This window comes from Pseudorca crassidens, chromosome 11, assembly GCF_039906515.1.
Source record: "Pseudorca crassidens isolate mPseCra1 chromosome 11, mPseCra1.hap1, whole genome shotgun sequence".
Classification (NCBI taxonomy): Eukaryota; Metazoa; Chordata; class Mammalia; order Artiodactyla; family Delphinidae; genus Pseudorca; species Pseudorca crassidens.
The window spans coordinates 25,611,789-25,633,561 of NC_090306.1; the positions used below are offsets into that span (position 1 = coordinate 25,611,789).

Genomic DNA, 21,773 nt, shown 5'->3' on the forward strand with positions numbered 1-21,773 from the left:
GCAATGAGAAGCGCACACACAGCAATGAAGAGTAGAGAAAGCCCGCGCATAGCAATGATGACCCAACAGACCAAAAACAGATAAATAAATGAATTAATTTTAAAAAACTGAAATAGGTTGAGAAGAGAAAAAGAAAAGATCATGAGGCAGGAGAAAGGAGCTGAGACCATAATCTGACAACTTGGCCAGAAGAAGACATAAAATACAAGGAATCATGCCTCAGGGAGCAGAGAACAGGTGAGAGACTTAATAAAAGAGGAGTCTGACATTTAAAGAAGTGGTAGCAACCACAATGAGAGCACTCACAGGCCTAACCATGTTCTGGGAATCCTGTTTTGGAATCCTGTATTCTAGCCACCCTTCACTGATCAATATTCCTTAAACATGTGATATACTTTTTCATGTCTCCATGCAATTCGTTAAAGTCTCTGGTTCATCCTTTAGTGATTCTGTATCTTTCTCCTTGTTTATAGCCTATTTATCACTTCAGATTGAGAGGAGTATAGCTTCATGGTTAAGAACATGGCTTTCTCAAGCCCTACAGAGAACTTAATAGCTCGCTGACCTTGTGTTGGTCGTTTAACCCCTCTATGGTCTGTTTCTTCATCTGCAAATTGGGGACAGTCACAATACCTACCATATTCAAATAGATGTAAAGCACTTATAATAGTGCCTGGCATAAAGTAAGTTCTCAAAAAAAAAAAAAGGAAAGAAATTTAGCTTTAATTTTGCCTCTGTGTGAAATCTTTCCTGAATATTCTCTTTCCCCTAGGAACACTGTTGGATAAGTCATTCCCTCTCTCTCATGGGACTTGTAAAACTGAACCTCTATCACAAACTTACCACAATTTAACACTTCTGTTACTCCTATGAAATTATACACCTCTTGAGGCTTGGTCATATCCTGTTCTGAGAATATCCAGAGGGCCCCTCAAAATGCACAGCAAATACTCACTAGGAAGATGAGATTATTTAGGGCCAGATAGCAGAACCTTAAATGACAAGTTAGAAATTTACAGAAATCCTAGGGAGGGGAAAGAAATTTTGAAAAGAAGCGATATGCTTCTCAGTGCTTTTTAGTTAGTTAACTAGAGTGATAGTGTGATGGTATAAGGGCTATAAGGGAGATGAGCTAGAAGTTGTTCCAAAGGCCAGCCTGTGGATGAACTAAGACAGTGTCAGCCAATGAGAATGAAGAGGAGAAATATGCAGTGGACTTAAATGACTGGATTAAGGGTAAGCAGGACTCAAGAGTCACAAACAATATTAAGTATGAATATAAACTGTATTAATATATACTATCCCATAGTTAAAACTTTCCTTAACATTTTTTAACCGTAATTTTGCAAATGAAGAAACTGAGGCTCAAAGAGGTTAAGAAACCTGCCCAATCATATCCATTAATTAAAAGGGGCAGAGTGTTCTGATGTCACGTCCAGTGGGCTGTTACATTAAGGATGACTTTCTGGCTTATAGTTTGACCGACAAGAGGGTACTGATGTCATTAAGTGAAATGGAGAGAAGAAGGGAGAAAGCCTGACTGGGACAGGAGGGAGAGGTGCTAAGATAATGAGTTTGTTTCAGGATGTGTTGAGTTTGAGGTCCCAGTGGGCTATGGACGTCTAGGAACTAGGGATGGAGATAGAGATTTATGAAAAATCTGCTAATGGGATAGTTGGATGATAACATCGGATTAACTGTCAACAAAAAAATGCTGAAGTCCTAATGCCCAGTACCTCTATCATAAATGCCTGTTGTTTAAGCCACCCAGTTTATGGTCCTGTATAATGGTAGCCCCAGGAAATTAATACAGTATTTTATTAGTAACTTTGGAGGAAAGTTTAGAAGCCTGTGAACAAAAATCCAGATTAGGAATAAAGGAGTAAGGCCATACTTTTTATCTAGAGATCTAAAATCTAAGAAGTTTCCATGAAGTCTACTCTAGCCAGAAGAGAAATTTATGAACTATTTAAAAATGTGTATTTCTATTAGTGTGTGTATATATATGTGTATATATATATATATATATATATATATTTTTTTTTTGCCACACTGCATGACTTGCAGGATCTCAGTTCCCCAACCAGGGATTGAACCTGGGCCACAGCAGGGAAAGCCCTGAATCCTAACCATTAGGCCACCAGGGACTCTCTCTATTAGTATTTCTTAATTCACTATACTCAAATGCAATAGGCTACTTTCTCCTTCAATATAAACACTCATGGATTTAATACTTAGCCATAGGAATTCCTTTGTATTCTGCCTGAATCAATGTTACTGCATAGACAGCAAGTTTGTAGAGCGCAGATTGCATATATTATTTTTATAGAGCCATTTATAGTCTACAGGCAGGTAAGTAACTAAAGAAAACTTTGATGAAGATAAAGACGTTTAAAGAGTGACTCCAAATTCTTGGCTAGATCCAGAATAACTGTTTAAAATGGTATTTCCACTCCCTTCTGCACCCTACCCCACCCCCTATGTCTAAGCTGGTCAACATTCTTAAGGGTAGAAACTTTGGGGTGATATGTCAACAACAGTCCTCTTTCTAGAATCAATTGCATTCTGAGATCTTTTCTCTAAAATGGGACTTTTAACTACTAGGTACAGTGACTTGGTCAAAATTTGACTAGGTCAAAATTAAGACAGTTTTAAAAGACATGGAGGAAACTTAAATGTACGTTACTAAGTGAAAGAAGCCAATCTGAAAAGGCCTCATACTATATGACTTCAACTATATGACATTCTGGATAAGGCAAGACTATGGAGACAGTTAAAAAGATCAGTGGTTGACAGGGGTTAGAGGAGAGGGAGGGATAAATAGGAGGAACACACCATTATTAGGACAGTGAAGGTACTCTATATGATACCACAATGGTAGGTCCATGTCATTAACATGTATTTGTCTAAACCCACAGTCTGCACAACACACCAAGAGTGAATCCTAATGTAAATAAACTATGGGCTTAGGGTGACTATATGTCAATGTATGTTCATCAACTGTAAGCAACGTACTACTCTGGTGGAGGATGATGATAACGAGGGAGGCTATGCATGTGTAGGGGCAGAGGCTACAGGGGAAATCTCTGAACCATCTCTTGAATATTGCCATGAATCTAAACCTGCTATAAAAATAAAATCTATTAAAAAAATTTCAAGACATTCTACCCTGCTATGGTCCTCTTACTAAGAGATCTTTTCCATTCTTCTGCAACCCTTAAAATGTCTGATTCCTGTTTAGTGCTGCTTCTGAAAGAACAGTAATGACCATCACCTAATCTCATCCTGGCTCGATGCTAATAAGAGCTGTCTTCAAACCCACTGTGAATCTCTAAGGACTTGGAGGATCTTTCCTTAATATGAAGATGCAGACTGTTTACTGCCATTAATTAGGAAGCTAAGTAGTTGGCAAACAAAAAGTATTTTTTTGGGAAAAAACCAAATACCCAGATTTAAAATCATTAAAGTCAGTAACTGCTAATTTCTAAATAATTAGAACACACTGTTTCTCAACAATGAATGATTTTACTTTTAAACTGATTTTTTCGAACACATTTCACACTGTCATCTTTTTAAGTCCTAACTTTGTGGGCTGAATTATCAGAAGTGTTAGAGCAATATTTATCAAACCCACCCCTTCAAACAGACAATAAATTTGATTTCAAAAGCTACACAGCTTACATTAATCCTACTTAGGATCAGTACAATATTTAGCTTATGTTCGTTCTTAGATCTCCAGCCCTTCATTGACACCTGGCAGTGCAGCACAGGGACTGCATGAGGCTTTGACACATTCCATATTTCTAAGCCTTGACTTCAGAGTTTTACTGGTGTCATTACTGACTGACTGAAAGGCCCTGCAAACAGCTGAGTCTCTGGTCTCTAGCTCAACCACCCACAATTTGACCATTCAAAGCCATGAACTTGCTGGTGTTGCCTGGTAGCTGCTCACTTTAACAGCTGGACATTCTCACATGCCTGTTCAGCACAAGAGTCAAATGCTTCCACCTCCCTGCTTAACTGAGCTTGGCTTTGCAACATTTCATCCTACAAATGGTTATTTCTTCCTAGGAATTTATTTATTCTAATTAGGGTAAACTACCTTGGTTATGGCCTTACATCTGAACAGCTAAATCTTCTATGAACGTGGGTGAACGTTAGAGATAGTTTCAGGGAATATGCCAATGTACTTTTACTTTGTCAATAGAAAAATGGACAACGGAGATAGATGGACACTAGAGAACGCTTTTAAACTCGATCTAAATCTTTATAAATACAGTTACATCCTGGGACATCAGAACCTTGACATTCTGTTTAGAGGGGCTCCAGGGCAATGTTGTATCAAATTCACATTCCTAGCTGTTTTATTGGATACATTGAAAAACTAGGTTTCCAACGATAAACACCACATTTAGGGTAGTATTGCCCTCTAGGGGCAGTGAGGGGAATGGAAATAGGGTGGTTCAATCATATTTGCAATGCTTTATTTCTTACGCTGGTGGTTGGCTTATGAGTTATTAAAAAAATAAAACTTTTTTTCCCACATTTTTCTATGTCTAAAGTAATCAATAATTTTAGAAAATGTTCCCAAATAGCTGACTCAGTATAAAACATTTTACTTCTACTGGCTTTCCACTGTTACTTCTACTTTTTGTGAAATAGATGGTTATTTTACCATTATTAGCTAATGACTCACGATACTGTAACATGAGGTGTCTTGTTATAAACTGAAGAAGAAATCTGATTTCTGAATACTTTTGAAACATATATACATGTTTTCTCCTCTGAAAGATTATTAACGATGTGAATAAACTTTTATTTAAGGAAAAAACCAGTATACACCGTACCCTAATACTGCTGAGAGTAAGGTATACTACTTGTATGATCTATGAGTACAACTCATTAGACGTTTTAAAATGTTTTCTGATTGGATCAACACTACAGCCTTGGCATGCCTAATATTAGTTTCCCTATCTTGTGGATGAGGAAGCTGAAGATCAGAAAGGTCAAGGGACTTTTCCCAGGTCTCATAGCTAGTACGTAATATTGCTCCTTCTACTTTACCCCAAGATGGGATGAGCGTCAGCTTGAGAGAGGTGGAGACAAAGCCACAGGTGCTGATTTTTCACATGGTTCACTGCTGCCAGTGCTGTAGAAACAATCAAGCCAATGAATTCTCACCTGGTGATTCTGCAAGGTGCTCTTGTTTCTCTTCTCTGTCCTGAAACTGAATTAAATGTGACCACAAAGCTGACTTCCCCTGAAAGTACAAGGCATATAAAGTTTTTCATTTTATAAGAAATGATTCATCAAAAAATAACTTATCAAAACTATTCACACTGAAATGCCTATTTTTTGAAGCTGGGAGACCCAAGCTCATCCATTCCTAGCTGTGTGACATTCTGAGCACCCCACTCCATGTGTAGTGAGGGTCGTCCTTTGCCTCACTGACAAGACTGGCAACAGCCTGGGGAAGGGCAGCTAAGCAAAGGGCGGAAGGGCAGGCAAGGAAATTCCTGACTTCAGCTCAGTTGTTACTTAGTTGTATGTAACTAGGGCTGTCTACATTGGCCACACAAGCAAGCAGAGAATTAAAGGCTCCAGCAGCACAGAATGTACTTCTGTATGCAAAATATGTTTGGATGTATGCAGTAGCAATGAGGGAAGAAAACTGGGGCAAGAGGAGAAAGAGAAGAGGGGACAAAGAGAGGAAGATGAACAGAAAAAAAAAACAGAAAGAGAAATGAGGGACAAAAGCAAAGAAATCATCTGTGTTTCTGCCTTGAATAACCAGATAACTTAAAATGGCAAAGAACTGTTAATTCTGGCGAATAGATTTTTTTCTTGGACAGCGATGAAAGCAGATACTTAATGGAATCTACAGGGGATACAGCCTCCACAGTGAATGTGTTGTTTTATCTTTTCCTGTTTACCAGAAAAGAGCCCCAAACTGCCTGCTAATCATGGGTTATATTTTCTTTTTCTGGAATTAAAATGCCTGTGGCGTATTTCTAGTCATCCTGTGACAAAGGGACATAACCTTGAATTTTTATAATATCTTTTTCTTTTTGTTACTTTTCTTAACAGAGCTCCTAACTCGCCCTGTCACCAGGGCCTCCTGAGACTGTTACCTGCTTGACCTGCAAGCCATGGCTCCATATCCTTTCCAGCAGGTCACAGAGGCTGGCGATCAGGGTGTTCTCCTCCAAGCCGGTTATGTTTGCTTCCCCATGGCCCAGTTCCACTGCTTCGTGTCCCATCTTTTCCACCAACATGCGTTTTGTCTGAAAACATCACATGTGGTCGCAAGTGTTAACCCCAGCAGTGAGCCCAAAAGCCATCAAGTCAATTCCTGGATCAGGAGATCTGGGTTCCCCTTCATTATACTTCTAACTGCAGATTTTGAATCACCTTGGGAAAAGTGTCTTAATCTCTGTGGTCAACTAACAAGTAATATTATGTATACTTTTACTATTTTGTCAGAGAAAGAGTCACTAAAGAGAGACTCTGATGCTATTTTAAAGTATCCTCATGTAAATGCTTATGTACAACAATTTTCAGATTACTTGCTTGAATAACATTGGGGGATTACACCAGGCCTAGAAAATACACTGTAGAATCTGAAACCCCAACCTGCCACAACTCACACTTCATCTTAGCATACTAAAGGTATTCACACTTAGTTTTGATTGCATTTAGGCAAAACCCACAATACAAACAGGCAGCTCTAAATTTTTTCAGAGCTGTCTAATTTGTGAGTGAAGCAGACCTCTTTTTTTCCTTACTCTTTTTCTCTTTCATCTCTTCTCTGCTATGAGTATGTACCAGAAAATGGAAAGGAAATGGAAGTCAGTTTCAAGTAAGTTAAGTTACAGCAGACTTAGCTGCCCTCATAAAATGTAAAGTGAGAGAGAATCTAGTTCCTCTAGGCAAGGACCTTGTCTGTGTGATTCAGCATTGTAAGCTGATGCTAAAATAGTGCATTTACTGAATACAGAGAAGGTACTCAAGAAATGACTGTCAAATAAATGAATGAAGTTATTGGCTAAAATGATGTTCTGAGTTTTGTCAATTTGTATTGCTACCTCTGATAAACACAGATGTCTGAGAGGAGACTCATGTGTAATATACACAAACCTACAACACAGCTAAGGTCTTCTTCTTTATGGATATACGCACACACATATGAGCACAGATAAGGTTCTACACAGGTGCACACAGAGACACGTATAAACACATACAAAAAAATGTGTTGCCTTTCACATAAGATGACGACATCCCTGACACAACTTCTGACTGGTTTAATATCTGTCATGTTGGAGAGGAAGATAGCAATGGCTGAAAGGTGAGAAAAACCATGCAGGGCTCCCATGTCACTGATTCTGTGGGTAACAGAACCCATCGAGGTTCATGCCCTCAGTAAAGAGCACATGAGGTTTATGCCCCAGTAAAAGTGTCCTTCTAGGGAATCTACAGGCTCAAGTGGGGGTTGGCTCAGCTCATCTTAGCTTCATACATGGATTGAACATGAATGTACACTGTCCTGCACAGTGAGTAATACATACCTTCATTCTACATTCTTTTAATAAGCCTTCTACAAATTTCCAGTTGGTTTGTGCAATCACTGCAGGAGAGAGGTCTGACAATTTGGGTTGCCTCAGGTTTTTTCCTAAACTTCGTGCCTCTTGCATGTATTTCTAAAAATTAAAGAGTATTTTTAATGCATAAACATCAGATATTCTTCTGACCTACTTAACCTTACAAACAAGTGCGGGAACAACAAGATGCAAAAAAAGGCCATAAGTGTATACGTGCAACAGCAGTTCAAGGTTTAGCACACTGAAAGGCAGAAGGTATTCCCACCCCCTCTACTGTTACCCCGTGAAAAGGAGAGTGACAGAAGCCACACCAAGTAAAAGCTCATTCAAAATGAGATGGAGTTTCATCTAGTTCAGTCTTTTTATTGGGAATACCCAGGGGTGTGATTAGTCAGGATCATGGCTGGGATGGAAAACATTTGCATGTCTGAATAACAAATCCAAGGCTCTCCAGGAACCCAGTGATTCCCAGATCACTGGTTTCCTCCACTCATCTCCCCACAAAACAAGAGCCTTGACATGCTTCTAACCTCTTGGGCAGTGCTGTCCAACCCAACCCTTTGCTCTAATCAAGTCACAACAGTAAAATCAGGAGCTCTGGAAAATGGCTGCAACCAATTTTATGACCTCAGGCATATCTGCTTATTCATAAAATGGGCATAAAACAAGCCCACCTGCCTCACAGAAAGCTATGAGATCACTCTGAAAAGTATGTGCTCCAAATGCAGGAGGAGGCCTCTTGTTTCCAAGACATTTTGCTACATCCCTCCTTTGCCTTGTTCCACAGTCAAAAGAAAGCAGAAATATCATTTTAGGAGACATCGATGGCTCAGAGAGGACCACAGAAACTCAGACCACTGCTCTTGAGCTTTGATTAATGAACTTCCAGGGGAAAAAAAAAAAAAAAATCACTACACATAATTAGCGCAGGACAGCTGTTGTCTCTCTTCTTTCTGTGGTACCTGCAAAAGCTCATCAGATACCTTATGTTTGTCAGGACCACAGGGCAGAATCTCCAAAAAGTCTAAGTATCTTCTTAGGTCCATATTTAGAGAATAATTGCTCTAAATTATACAGTAAAACCAGCAGTTTATTGGAGAGAGAGAGATTGCAAGCCAGCACATCCTCCCACAGATACATATGTGAAGTCTATCTTTTCTATCTTAAGGGGAAATTTGATATTATAAGAAAAAGATGTGTAAAATCCTTTGCATTCTTTAAATAAAAGAGAGTTTGCACATTTAATACATTCCCCCTTGGAAGAAAAATAACCTGCTAAATCTAGTACAATTCGTTAAAAATCTCATCAACTAGGGATTCAACGAATCCATTTACCTTCTACTTCTACCAGCCCTCCTGACGAAAGGCAGCATTAACAAAATAATCTCTTTTCCAGTGTAATTATTTTAAGAACAGATTAAAAACTGAAATGAACTCTGCAAGAATTTAGTTTCTATAACAGCTGTGTATACTTCTTTCTGCTTCAAATCTTTTTTAGAGGGTCAAAGAAAGAGGAAAAATTGACAATGAAAGTCAATTATCACCACTAGGGAAATTAACTGTAACAAGGTCTAGCAAAACATCCTGAAGGTTAATGTTCACATAAATAAAATCAAGAAATGAAAAGTTTCAGAAAAACAAACCTGAGATATAAGACAGGGATCATATATGAGATTATAATACCTGCATTTCCTATCATTTCAGGTTGTACTAATGTTAACTGGAATATTACAAATTAGAGATAAATAGTTGGTAAAAACAAATGTTAACTGTTAAATGTTAAAAGAGTTCTGTTTCTCCCCCAGCCTCAATTCCTCCGTCTTTAGGACTTGTGCAAATGCAGAGAGACCCACTACAACACTCAATTCTCAAGAAGGGTTAAGTCTTAAACTTGGCTTAGGAAGAAATACACTGGCTACAAGGAAAGAAGTGAGGTACATGGTCAGGCAAGAGGCTAGGAAGAAGCCACAGGCATTTTTCTTTTCTCTGAAAAATATGCATAATTAGATTTTTTTAAAGTCAGTAATTGGATTAAAAATTAAGCACTGTTTAAAGTTTATGTTCTATTTTATAAATGACAGCAAGCTAGAATGGGGCTGTCCTTTAGTGGCCATATTCACCAATCACCCTGCACATACAGGGCAGATGTAGTATTAGCCAACAGTGAATTCCACAGGGCCACGTGCAAACTCACCTTCTGAGCACCTTTGCTGAAGCCACAAAATAAGCAACGTTCCACAGACATGCACAGAATGGATACAGGGGTGGCTCAAGGCCCTTCCTCACAGCAAGCAGTGAGGCTGCCCCTGTATACTACAAAAATAGAGCAGTGCCTTTACAGTAAACAAGTGATGATAAGAATGTAATTTTCTTTGGGGTCGCTGGAAGAAAAGGTGTACTTTAAGATAAAAAACTGAGAAGAAAGAGAAATCTTTCACAAGGACTGGTTTTATAATAAAGTCGATTTCCCGACAGAGGGAAGTCACCCCAGGTTTCTGCTGAGATTTTTACGATGCTCTTCGTCGTTGTTGCCTAAGCCAAAAGCAAACCAGTAGGAGCTACCTAGGAAAATATATCCTATTATTCAGTAAACACTGAAATAACTGCTCTTTAGTACAGGCTTTCCCTGAATTTTCTAATAACCACACTGTGCCTCTAACCAGCATGGAGCTTGTGAAGAGCAGACCACTGTAAAGTTAAGTAAATTTATATTAATATGTCGTTACGGGAAAAAATACAACCAGGAGTCCTAAGTAACTCTGGCCCTCAGGTGAGTAGCTGTTCAGTGCAACTCAGTGTGCAGGGTTACTGGGAAGAGCACTGGCTTGGAGTAAGGAGGCCTGGCCTGTGGGCCTAGGCCTGACTTTGTGTGTCCATTTGACTTTAGGCAAGCCTCTCAGACTTCAGTTAAATCATGTCAAGTTGGACAAAGTTACCTCAAATGTTCCTCTTAGCACTAAGATTCTATATTGATGATCTGATTTTCTGACCATATAAAATACAGACCAGGAATAAGGAAGGTAAATTAAAACACTGTGGAGGGGCTTCCCTGGTGGCTCAGTGGTTAAGAGACCGCCTGCCGATGCAGGGGACATGGGTTTGAGCCCCGGTCCGGGAAGATTCCACGTGCCGCGGAGTGGCTGGGCCCGTGAGCCATGGCCGCTGAGCCTGTGCTCCGCAATGGGAGAGGCCACAACGGTGAGAGGCCCGTGTACCACAAAAGAAAAAAACAAAAAACACTGTGGAGATAAAACTCGGCAAAAGAAAAGCTGTTTGAAAATGAATCACTTCTGCACTTTTGCAAAATGCTTAAATAAAATTTGAATATTTAATGTATTTCCCCTTTGGAAGAAAAACAATTGTGTTAAATCTAGTCCCCCCTTTCCCCCTCAAAAACACCACTGATAGGGAATTTAAATAATCAGTTTTATCTGCCAATGGTATAGAATTACTCTTGTTAGCGCACACCACCATGAAAAGGTACCAATCACAAAAGGAAGTGGAGAGCTAACAGTTCACGTCACAAGGTGATGTGAGGCATTCTAGAGCTATGTGCACTCATACACGTGGATGATTCGAGGAACACCAAAGACAAGGTTCAGGAACATCTGCAAAGCACTTTCAGGCATAGAACATACCAGGCAGCACTCAGAGAAGGATTTTTTAGGAAGCCGTGCAGGAGGAGGCGGACCCTGATCCCACTCCCAGAATGCCATGGAGTTCTGACAGACCACAAGTTCCCCGGAAGGCTAAGAGGATGGAGAAGTGCCAATGACAGAAAAGCAAAAAAAGAAAAGGACAGGGAGAAAGAGACAGCAAAACAAGCATGCATATGATAAAGTCACAGCAGAAGGGAAGGGAGAGAAGAAATACAGCAGCACAAAAGAAAAGCAGTAGACAGGCTATGCGTCAGTTCTTAAGAAAATGTTTAAAATCATATATATATACATGAACACATCAACAAAGAGCAATATATATATTTGCAATGCTGTTTTCTGCTTTATTTCTACCCATCTGAGTTTAGAAAATAGTTAACGGATCTTCTGACTGTATTTTCTTTTGATCACAAGAAAAAATAAAAACTTACTTATCATTATCATTATTCAAATGTGTAATTACCGTTTTGTTTTCAAGTAGTACAAATAAAGCATAAAGATCTCAATTTAAAATAATTTAAAAACACTCCTAAAAATGGTGTCAGCAAGCCAAGGACAAAGCACAGGCAAATGTATCTTTACTTACTAAGTTTAAATTATGCTTGAAACTTAGAAAGTCTACGCTTCTTATAGCTTTTTTTCCCTGTGGGAGACACACTGACCAAAAATGTATCCTAAGCTTAGCCTTTACTTGATGTGGTACACAGGGCGACTTGTTTTACAGCCTTATTTTAGATGTATTAAAATTACAAAAAATGGAAAAAAAGGTGCTTTCAGCTATGTCAGTATAAAAGGATTACTATTTTAAAACAAAACTGAACCGATTCTTTTAGAAGAACACAAAAGAACCTACACAATGACACCTGCTGGGCTAAGTAAGCCTAGTTCACAGTTCTTGCATCAAGGCATCCCGGGAGGGCAGCCCACATACCTCCCTCAAGTCGTTGTCCAGCCCAACGTGCTCGGAATGTTGGCGAAGGCGGTCTTTCCGGCGCTGTGCAGTGGCACTCCGACTTACCCAGCGACTGAAAGAACAGAAGGGGTAGGTTAAAAGAAACAACGCAACAAAAAAAAATGTGATCACTTGTCTTTAAAATAGAAAGAATGTACTGTTGAAAACCAAAGACCAACAATACTTATTTTTCAATCAATTCTTTTTAAAAATATATAGCAGCTTTATTGAGATGTCATTTAGATACATACAATTCACCCATTTAAAGTAACCAATTCAATGGTTTTTAGTATATTCATAGAGATATGCAATCATCACCACAATGAATGCTTTGTTGAAACCAAGGTTAAAAAATGCACAGTAGCTGTAATGATCTTCTCTTTTCCACCTTATCTGCCCAACAGAACCCCAAACCTGGATAGGCACTACCCTCTCACTTCCTTTTAAAATATCCATGCAAATTAGTTATTGATCTCCCTCATGACTACCATGAACCACTTTACCTGCCCTTTATCAACTTTCCCTCACTCGCCATTCCCAAACCTCTCACTTTATCCTCAAGAGCCTCCACTCAACTGATGACCCAGCCTTGCCTCCCTCTTCCTACTCTCTACTTCAATGACGCACACACGCAAACCCCTCATCTTTCTTCTAATCCCAAAGTATAATGTATATTGGCCACAACTATTGCTTCCACCAGGATCCCTGACCAGTTCTCTCTTGCCTCCTCCAATCTGCTCCATTAGAAACCTCCTGTGCCATATCTCCAATTTTTCTCTCTCAACTGAGTATTGCCCTTCAGCTTACAAGTATGCTGACATGCGATAGTTACATTTAAAACTGTTTCCTCACTCTTCTCATGTAAACATTCTTAAGAAAAGTTTAGATGTAAGGCCTCTACTTATTTATCTTTGGATATTTTGTTCATCTCAAATCAGCTTCTTCCCCTGAAAATGCTCTTGAAGCCATTTATAGCCCTCACTGCCAATCCAATGGCTATTCTTCAATTCTTAGCTTACTTAAACTCTCTGCTGATCATCCTTTCTACCTTAAAACTCCAGTTGTCTTCAACTACCTCAGTGCTTCCAATAGGATAAGCTCTCTCACCTTTGAGCCTCTGAAGATGAAGTTTTCTCCCAACTTCTATTCATCTCTCAGACAGCTTTAGATGCTACACAGGAAGTCTTCTATGGTTCTTCCAAATCTAAATTAGCTACCCCTCTTATACTCTCCAATTGTAGCATTTATCACAGTGTGTTGTAATTACTTATCTCTATTTTCTATACAATCCTCTCTACTATAAACGCTTGAAGGGTTGGTATCATGTCTTTCAGCCATTTTATTTGCAGAGTCAACTACATCACCTGCCCCTTCTATAAATATACCCTAAATAAATGTAATCAGAGACACAGTCTAATATTTAGGTTTACAGACGTTCATCACAGCATATATGCAATAACCAATTCTGTGTTTCCATTATTCTAAGACTCACATTTTGGTTTTTAAATGTTCCTGAAACTAGGATGAATCTACTATTTCATATACATGTTTAAAGTATAATTTTTCCAAAAAGCTTTTGAATTAATAGCAGATCTTACAACCAACAGTTACTTAGAATCAAGTAAATGTGCTCAAAGCAACCCAAATGTTCAACAGTAGGAGGTGCTATATAATGAAACATCATATAGTCATTTAAAAAAATTAAGTTACTAGGAATATCAATAATATGGGAGAGTACTCATGATACAATAATGAATGAAAAAGCAGGATACAACACTGTGTAAGCATTTTCTACTTTTGTAAAAAACAAAACAAGTATGGACATGCATACATATCAGGATCCATGCAATGGAAGGGCATAAAACCAAATGTTAACATCTCATGGTGATGGCATTATAGGTGGTTTTATTTTTATTTACAATTAATTTTTTATTGAGGTATAGTTGATATACAATATTATACAAGTTTCAGGTATACAACAAAGTGATTCACAATTTTTATTATTTTTTTTAGTTAAAAAATTTTATTTATTTAGTTTAGCTTGCATCGGGTCTTAGTTGTGGCATGCGGGATCTTTCGTCGTGGCGTGCGTGCTTCTCTCTAGTTGTGGCGCGCGGGCTTAGTTCCCCTGCGGCACGTGGGATCTTAGTTCCCGGACCAGGAATCAAACCAATGTCCCCTGAATTGGAAGGCAGATTCTTAGCCACTGGACCACCAGGGAAGTCCCAAAGTGAGTCACAATTTTTAAAGGTCATATCATATTCCATTTACAGTTATTATAAAATATTGGGTACATTTCCTGTGTTGTACAGTATTATCCTTGTAGCACATTTATTTTGTGCATAGTAGTTTGTACTTCTTAATTCCCTCCTCCTATCTTGTCCCTCCCTGCTTTGCTCTCCCCACTGGTAACCACTAGTTTGTTCTCTGTATCTGTGAATCTGTTTCTGTTTTGTTATGTTCACTAATTTGTTTTATTTTTTAGATTCCACATATAAGTGATATCATTATTTGTCTTTCTCTGACTTATTTCACTTAGCATAATACCCTCCATGTCCATCCATGTTGTTGCAAATTGCCATTCTTTTTTTTTTTTTTGCGGTATGCGGGCCTCTCACTCTTGTGGCCTCTCCCGCCATGGAGCACAGGCTCCAGACACGCAGGCTCAGTGGCCATGGCTCACGGGTCCAGCTGCTCCGTGGCATGTGGGATCTTCCCAGACCGGGGCACGACCCCGTGTCCCCTGCATAGGCAGGTGGACTCTCAACCACTGCACCACCAGGGAAGCCCTTTCATTCTTTTTTATGGCTGAGTAATATTCGATTGTGTGTGTGTGTGTGTGTGTGTGTGTGTGTGTGTGTGTGTGTACACACACACATCACATCTTCTGTATCCTCATCTGTTGATGGACACTTAGGTTGCTTTCATATCTTGGCAATTATAAATAATGCTGCTATGAACATTTATTTATTTTTATAGTTGTGCGCCACAACTAGAGAGAAGCATGCACGCCACAACAAAAGATCCCGCATGCCACAACTAAGACCCGATGCAAACAAAAATAAATAAATTGGGGTGCATGTATCTTTTCGAATTCGTGTTTTCTGTTTTTTCAGGTAAATACCCAGAAGTGGAAATGCTATAAAATATAGCAGTAGAACTATAAAATAGTTCTATTTTTAGTTTTTTAAGAAACCTCCATACTGTTTTCCTTAGTGACCTCACTGATTACGTTCCCACCAATAGTGCATGAGGGTTCCATTTTCTCCACATCCTCACCAACGTTTGTTATTTGTGGTCCTCTTGATAACAGCCATTTTGACAGGTGTGAACTGATACCTCTCTGGTTTTAATTTGCACTTCTTTGATGATTAATGATGTTGAGCATCTTTCCTGTGCCTGTTGGCCATCTGTGTATGTCTTCTTTGGAAAAATGTCTATTCAGGTCTTCTGCCCATTTTTTTTTTTTTTTTGCGGTACGCGGGCCTCTCACCGCTGTGGCCTCTCCCGCTGTGGAGCACAGGCTCCGGACACGCAGGCCCAGCGGCCACGGCCCACGGGCCCAGCCGCTCCGCAGCACGTGGGATCCCCCCGTACCGGGGCACGAACCCGCGTTCCCTGCATCAGCAGGCGGACTCTCAACCACTGCGCCACCAGGGAAGCCCTGCCCATTTTTTAATTGCGTTGTTTGTTTTTTTGATGTTGAGTTGTATGAGCTGTTTATTTGTGTTGGATATTAATTCCTTATTGGTCATATCATTTGCAAATATTTTCTCCCATTCAGTAGCTTGTCTTTTGGTTTTGTTGATGGTTTCCTTTGCTATGCAAAAGTTTTTAAGTTTAATTAGGTCTTATTTATTTATTTTCGCTTTTATTTCCTTTGCTCTAGGAGACAGATCTAAAAAATATTGCTATTTATGTCAAAGAGTGTTCTGCCTATGTTTCCTTCATATATCAAACTATTTAAAAAGATTTCTCAGGTCTTGACTTATCATCCCCATGACTGTATTCATTGTACTATTCTAGAAATATTTACTGTTGAGTATATCCCTGACAGCACAGAGCTATACACGAGTTAAGAAATGAATTTATACTTTTGCCATTCAGCGAAAGTCATATTGCATTACTGACAATCCACAATTTAAAATTTTCTTATTAATGAAGTATCCAATTTACAAAAAGCTTAAAATGAGAATGCTGCTTCTTTTGTTGCTTTTTAAATAACTTATGCATGGCTTTGGTTTCAAACTGACGAATCATCTCGTTTCAGTCTGCTATTTAGAGGAACACTGAATAATTATTATAAAAATGGTAGCAAAGGAAGGTAACCCCTCTTAAAATAGTGTTTGTTTGTTTTTTTCTAAAGAATAGGTTTATAGCAGGAAAAAAAGGTACAAAGATCTAGTGACAGATCTTTGAAGTAGAATCCTTGGAAATGTCCCTAAAGCAAAAGATCAATAAAAGACTGTAAAAAGGATACAAAGAGAATTGGGTGACTGAAAAGGAAGATCCAGAAAAAAAGCGTATCAAGACACTGACAAAGATTCTCTGCTTGACCAAACTTTAGTCAGACTCCTAACCCTTCCTAAGCCCATTTGTGCACTTCTTTGTAAAATTCACTTTTAGCAAGAACCTAGCTAAGTCAGTTTAGCAGAAACCATCTCCCCTCTCATTATATGATCATTCTGGATATCTGATCAGGTTCTGAATTCTCCACCATCCCCCAGGTGATGTCTAATCACCTAGGCCTGCCTTCCACAAGAATCCTGGTAGGTCAGTTTAGTCAGAATCCCCCATACCCATGATGTTTCCTCTTAGTAATTTTCTATCCGCTGACCTCCACTCTGCTCCTTGGTGATAAATTCCCACTTGTCCATGCAGTATTCAGAGAAGCCTCTAATCTCCCTCTCCACTGCAAGACCCCATTGCGGTGGTCCCTACACCTTGAATAAAGGTGCCCCTCCGCCTTGAATAAAGTCTGTCTTACCATCTTCAACAAGTGTCATGAATATTTTTTTAACAGCTCTGAAGCAAAATATAAATACCAGCTGATGAACTTATATAATAAATAAAGAGGAAGGGTAAAATATAAGTAACACAATGTACAAAGACCTGGAGGCCTTGGAAACAGCCTTGTAGCAAAAAACAGTCAGTGTAAGATAGTAAAATTTGTTCAGGGATTTAAAAAATTAGGGTTACTGGGCAAGGTGGTTCAAATAAATAGCAAAAATATGAAATAGATTATAAACACCAGCTGATAAACTTATATAATGAATAAAGGAAGGAGCAGAATACACATGGATGAACATTTCTCCTGGCAGGCAAAGTGGAAAAGCACAGAAGATAAGGATAAATATTAATTTACAGGATATAACTAGCATCTCACTCTGTGAGACAAAACGCCCAGTTTAATTTTATTTTCAAAACAGGGAAATGAGCATCTACTTAAGAAAATTACTATGAAGTCCACATATTCCTGGTCTTGTTAAGTAATTAATTTATTCTTTGCATAATTAAACCTCATTTCTAAGCATAATTTTACCAAAGATGACCACATTTGCTGAAATGCTAAAGACTGCTTATTTGCTTTTGCTTTGTAAGTAGTGTATGAAATTCTTACAGTTGATCAACCATTTGTACAGGCACGGTTATAAATCCCTTTACCCTGTAATTAGTTCTGACATCTATTCTCTTTCAGACTACAATCTAGCTGAAAATGTAATGCTTGGGGCTCTGTGTGGAAATGGGGAGATTATATATAAGATTAAAAGCAATAAAATATGGCATTTGAAAATTGAAATCTTCCCTTCTAAGCACTCCTTACTTCCTTTCCCTTCCTTTATTTTTCTTCACAAACCTTATCGCTTTCTGACAGGTTACTTATTTTACATATTAAGTTTTTTTGTTTGCGTCCTCATGTTGAAAGCAGGGATTTTTGTTATTTTGTTCACTGCTAAACTCCCAATGAACAGGACAGTGTCTCATATATAGTAGGGGGGTCCCATAAATATTTGCCAAATGAATGAATGAGCACTCTAATGCTATCAAAAGGAAATAAAAACCATTTAAATTAATAGTCTACTCATATCAAATTGATTCAAAAAATTAGGATAATTTATAAACATAAGAAAAAAATGAATAAACTGATGACTAGTCATTCACTTCTGAAAAATAGAACACTGTATCCAGTACAATCATCTGTAAAGTCTGAATCCCCATAATGGTCAACATCTCTTAGCACATTTTAAGTTCAGTGTTTATAAAAGCAGGGATAGCTCTTCACTAGAAGGTGAAACCCTGTAAATTAACTAAGGTAAGTAAGGTAAAATTTTCAGTCATTAGCTATTTACCTCCATCTTGTAAGCAGCATATTAAATTCTCTCTACAGCCTTCCTACCCAAGACTTTAGCATAAACGCTTGCATTTCTACAGGAGGGGCCGCCTTTCTAGTGAATCATCCTCCTTTACTGTCTTCATTAAAGTTCAAACAACCTATTTAAATAAAAGAGTTCAATCAAATAAAGCTTTTAAAAAATCCACAATTCTTTCACTTTACTGCATAGTGATCCTTTTCCAAATATGTAAAAGAATGCTGGTACTGAAGATTTTCCAGACCTTTCCACAGTTTTTATGAATGAGACACCATGAACGTGGTGCCAGGAATAAGGAGACCTGGGTTCTAATCCTAACCCTGCCATTAACCCAAAAGTGTACTCTTACCAACATATAACGATGACACTACTTCGGGGTTAGGCTATTTGATCTCAATCTTTTCTTCATGAAGCAAGATGGCGCCTGAGAATGTATCTTGCTTCCCAAATTATTATCCTATCTTCTTTTGGGTCCACCCCTCTTTTTTTTTTTTTTTTTTTTTCCGGTATGTGGGCCTCTCACTGTTGTGGCCTCTCCTGTTGCGGAGCACAGGCTCCGGACGCTCAGGCTCAGCGGCCATGGCTCACGGGCCCAGCCGCTCTGCGGCATGTGGGACCCTCCCGGACCAGGGCACGAGCCCGTGTCCCCTTCATCGGCAGGCGGACTCTCAACCACTGCGCCACCAGGGAAGCCCCGGGTCCACCCCTCTTAACAGAGCCCAGTGTGAGGTAGAAGTGAGGCATCTGAGGGCTCTTTCATTCTGAAAGATCATTAGGCTGGTATGACAGGCTGTTGCTAAACTCCCTTACGTTCCATATTTTAGGCTATTCAAAATTTCTTGGGGGCTACCAAAGCAAAACATCCAATTCCAGAAGTAACAAAAGGCACACGTCACCTTTATATTAGAGTAACAGAGCCAGGCAGTATATGTAGTATAATGGTTAAGTGCTTGGGCCCCTGAATCAGCAGACCTAGGTTTGAATCCTAGTTTCACCACTTCCTACTATGTGACCTTGAAGCAAGCTGTTGACTGTCTCTGAGACTCAATCATAAAATGGGTAAAGCAATATAGGCTTTATATGTAGGGATATGCTTGTAATAAGGATCAATGAGCAATGTACTTAATGCAGTCAGAAGAGACGCCAGTGCAGACTGGCTTAATAATATTAGCTATTATCAGCAGCATCTCCACAACCAACACTCTCTTGGAATGGAGAAGGCTCCACTGGCAGGGAAGATAATGCTTTCTGAAAGCAGAAAAAATGGGTTACAAGGAAGGATAATTACTTTAAGTGAAGCAGTGATGAAAATTTCCAAATTTTTTGACTGAGATCTCAAAAGGGGCAGATATTTATAATGATACACACAAGCACACCTCATTTTATTGCACTTCAAAGATACTGCATTTTTTACAGATTGAAAGTTTGTGGCAACCCTGTGTTGTCAGATGACAGCTAGCGTTTTTTAGCAATAAAGTATTTTAAGATATGTATATGTAAAAAAAAATAGACATAATGTTATTCTACACTTAATAGACAACAGCATAGCGTAAACATAACTTTTATATGCACTGGGAAACCAAAAACTTCTTGCTTTATTGCTATATTCACTTTACGGTGGTGGTCTGGAAACAAAACCATAATATCTCTGAGGTATGCCAGTACTAGACTCTGAAAGCAAAGGAAACAGCAATGTATATAGTACTGTAACTGTTTTCCTTAATTCATATACACCATCTTTTTTCCTTTGATGTGTTTGCTATCACTGTAGTTTTCTCACGTGTAGACCTAAATGAATCAGTAATTTTGACACATTTCAGAAACACATTTAAAGGAACACCTTTAGCTGGGAAAATGGTAAGGGTTTCATTCCTTTAGGTTATTAAAAATAGGACAGTAACTATACAAACACAAGATATACAAATATTACCACATATATATGCAGCCCAAGAAACTCCAAGTAGCACAATACTTAGCTTAGTATGTGTTTAATAAATTAAACCAAGCATTACCATCACATATGATAAAGATAATTTACTAAGTTTTCTTTTTTCCTGACCAATAAAATCATGACAATCATTACGGGAAATAAAGAGGTTAAGTACCAAAACTTCCCCAACATGTAGCTCAGCAGATCATATGTTAGACAGAAACAGCATACTTTAAAGCCATCTTTCAAGAACTTGCATATTATTATTTAGATTGGGCCATTTAGGTTAAAAGGCATAATTCCACCTGTCTTATTCCCCTCACTGATTCTCTACTTGCCTTCTGGCTCAACGCCACTTCCATTTTATACACCCAATCTCTACCACAGTCTTCTATCTCATTTGTTGGCCACTGCCTGGCTCCTCCCTTTCCTTCTCTGAGCCTCTTTAATAAAATCACAGATGTTATAGAATGTTATTAAATGAGAAAAGGGGCAAGTGATTCCAAGCTGTCCAAGGATCCTAAGCTGGTTAGTGGTCAGGAATGAACTAAATTCCAGAACTGCTGATTTCCAATTCAAAGGCTTCTTTCCAACTTACCATATTCCCCATTAATACTCTCCTTTGAGTTCTTTTCTTGTAAAATCCTTCTTTATTACATTCTTGTGTTCAGCTAAAATCAAGAATTCCCCTAAATCCAAATAACTTCTCAATTCTAACCATATTCAGATATTTTCTGAGTGGAATCATCTACCATAAAAAATGATATGGTTTACCTTTATTTTTGGTTGTTTTGTAATTTCTGCACTTGATACTTAAAAGTACAGAATGGTGTCATGGGTTGAATTGTGTCTCGCTAAAAGATAAGTTGAAGTCTTTTTTTAAAAATTAATTAATTAATTAATTTTGGCTGCGTTGGATCTTCATTCCTGCATGCGGGCTTTCTCTAGTTGCGGCGAGAGGGAGCTACTCTTCATCGAGGTGTGCGGGCTTCTCATTGTGGTGGTTTCTCTTGTTGCGGAGCACGGGCTCTAGGCACACGGGCTTCAGCAGCTGTGGCACGTGGGCTCAGTAGTTGTGGCTCATGAGCTCTAGAGCACAGGCTCAGTAGTTGTGGTGCATGGGCTCTGTACTTGTGGCACACGGGGGCTTAGTTGCCCTGCGGCATGTGGGATCTTCCCGGACCAGGGCTTGAACCAGTGTCCACTGCATTGGCAGGCGGATTCTTAACCACTGAGCCACCAGGGAAGCCCCAAGATATGCTGAAG

General features: G+C 38.9%; 1 protein-coding gene across 3 annotated transcripts in view; it reads right to left on the bottom strand.

Annotated features, from left to right (window-relative positions):
• DENND5B (DENN domain containing 5B) overlaps positions 1-21,773 on the bottom strand; it is a 212,082-nt gene that overhangs the window by 37,844 nt on the left and 152,465 nt on the right. For all 3 annotated transcript variants that reach the window (XM_067696088.1, XM_067696089.1, XM_067696090.1), the window contains 4 exons: positions 12,186-12,279; positions 7,566-7,697; positions 6,132-6,284; positions 5,182-5,260 (listed from right to left, as the gene is read on the bottom strand). In XM_067696088.1, coding sequence (XP_067552189.1) covers positions 5,182-5,260; positions 6,132-6,284; positions 7,566-7,697; positions 12,186-12,279 — 458 coding nt within the window. The remainder of the gene's footprint in view (positions 1-5,181; positions 5,261-6,131; positions 6,285-7,565; positions 7,698-12,185; positions 12,280-21,773) is intronic.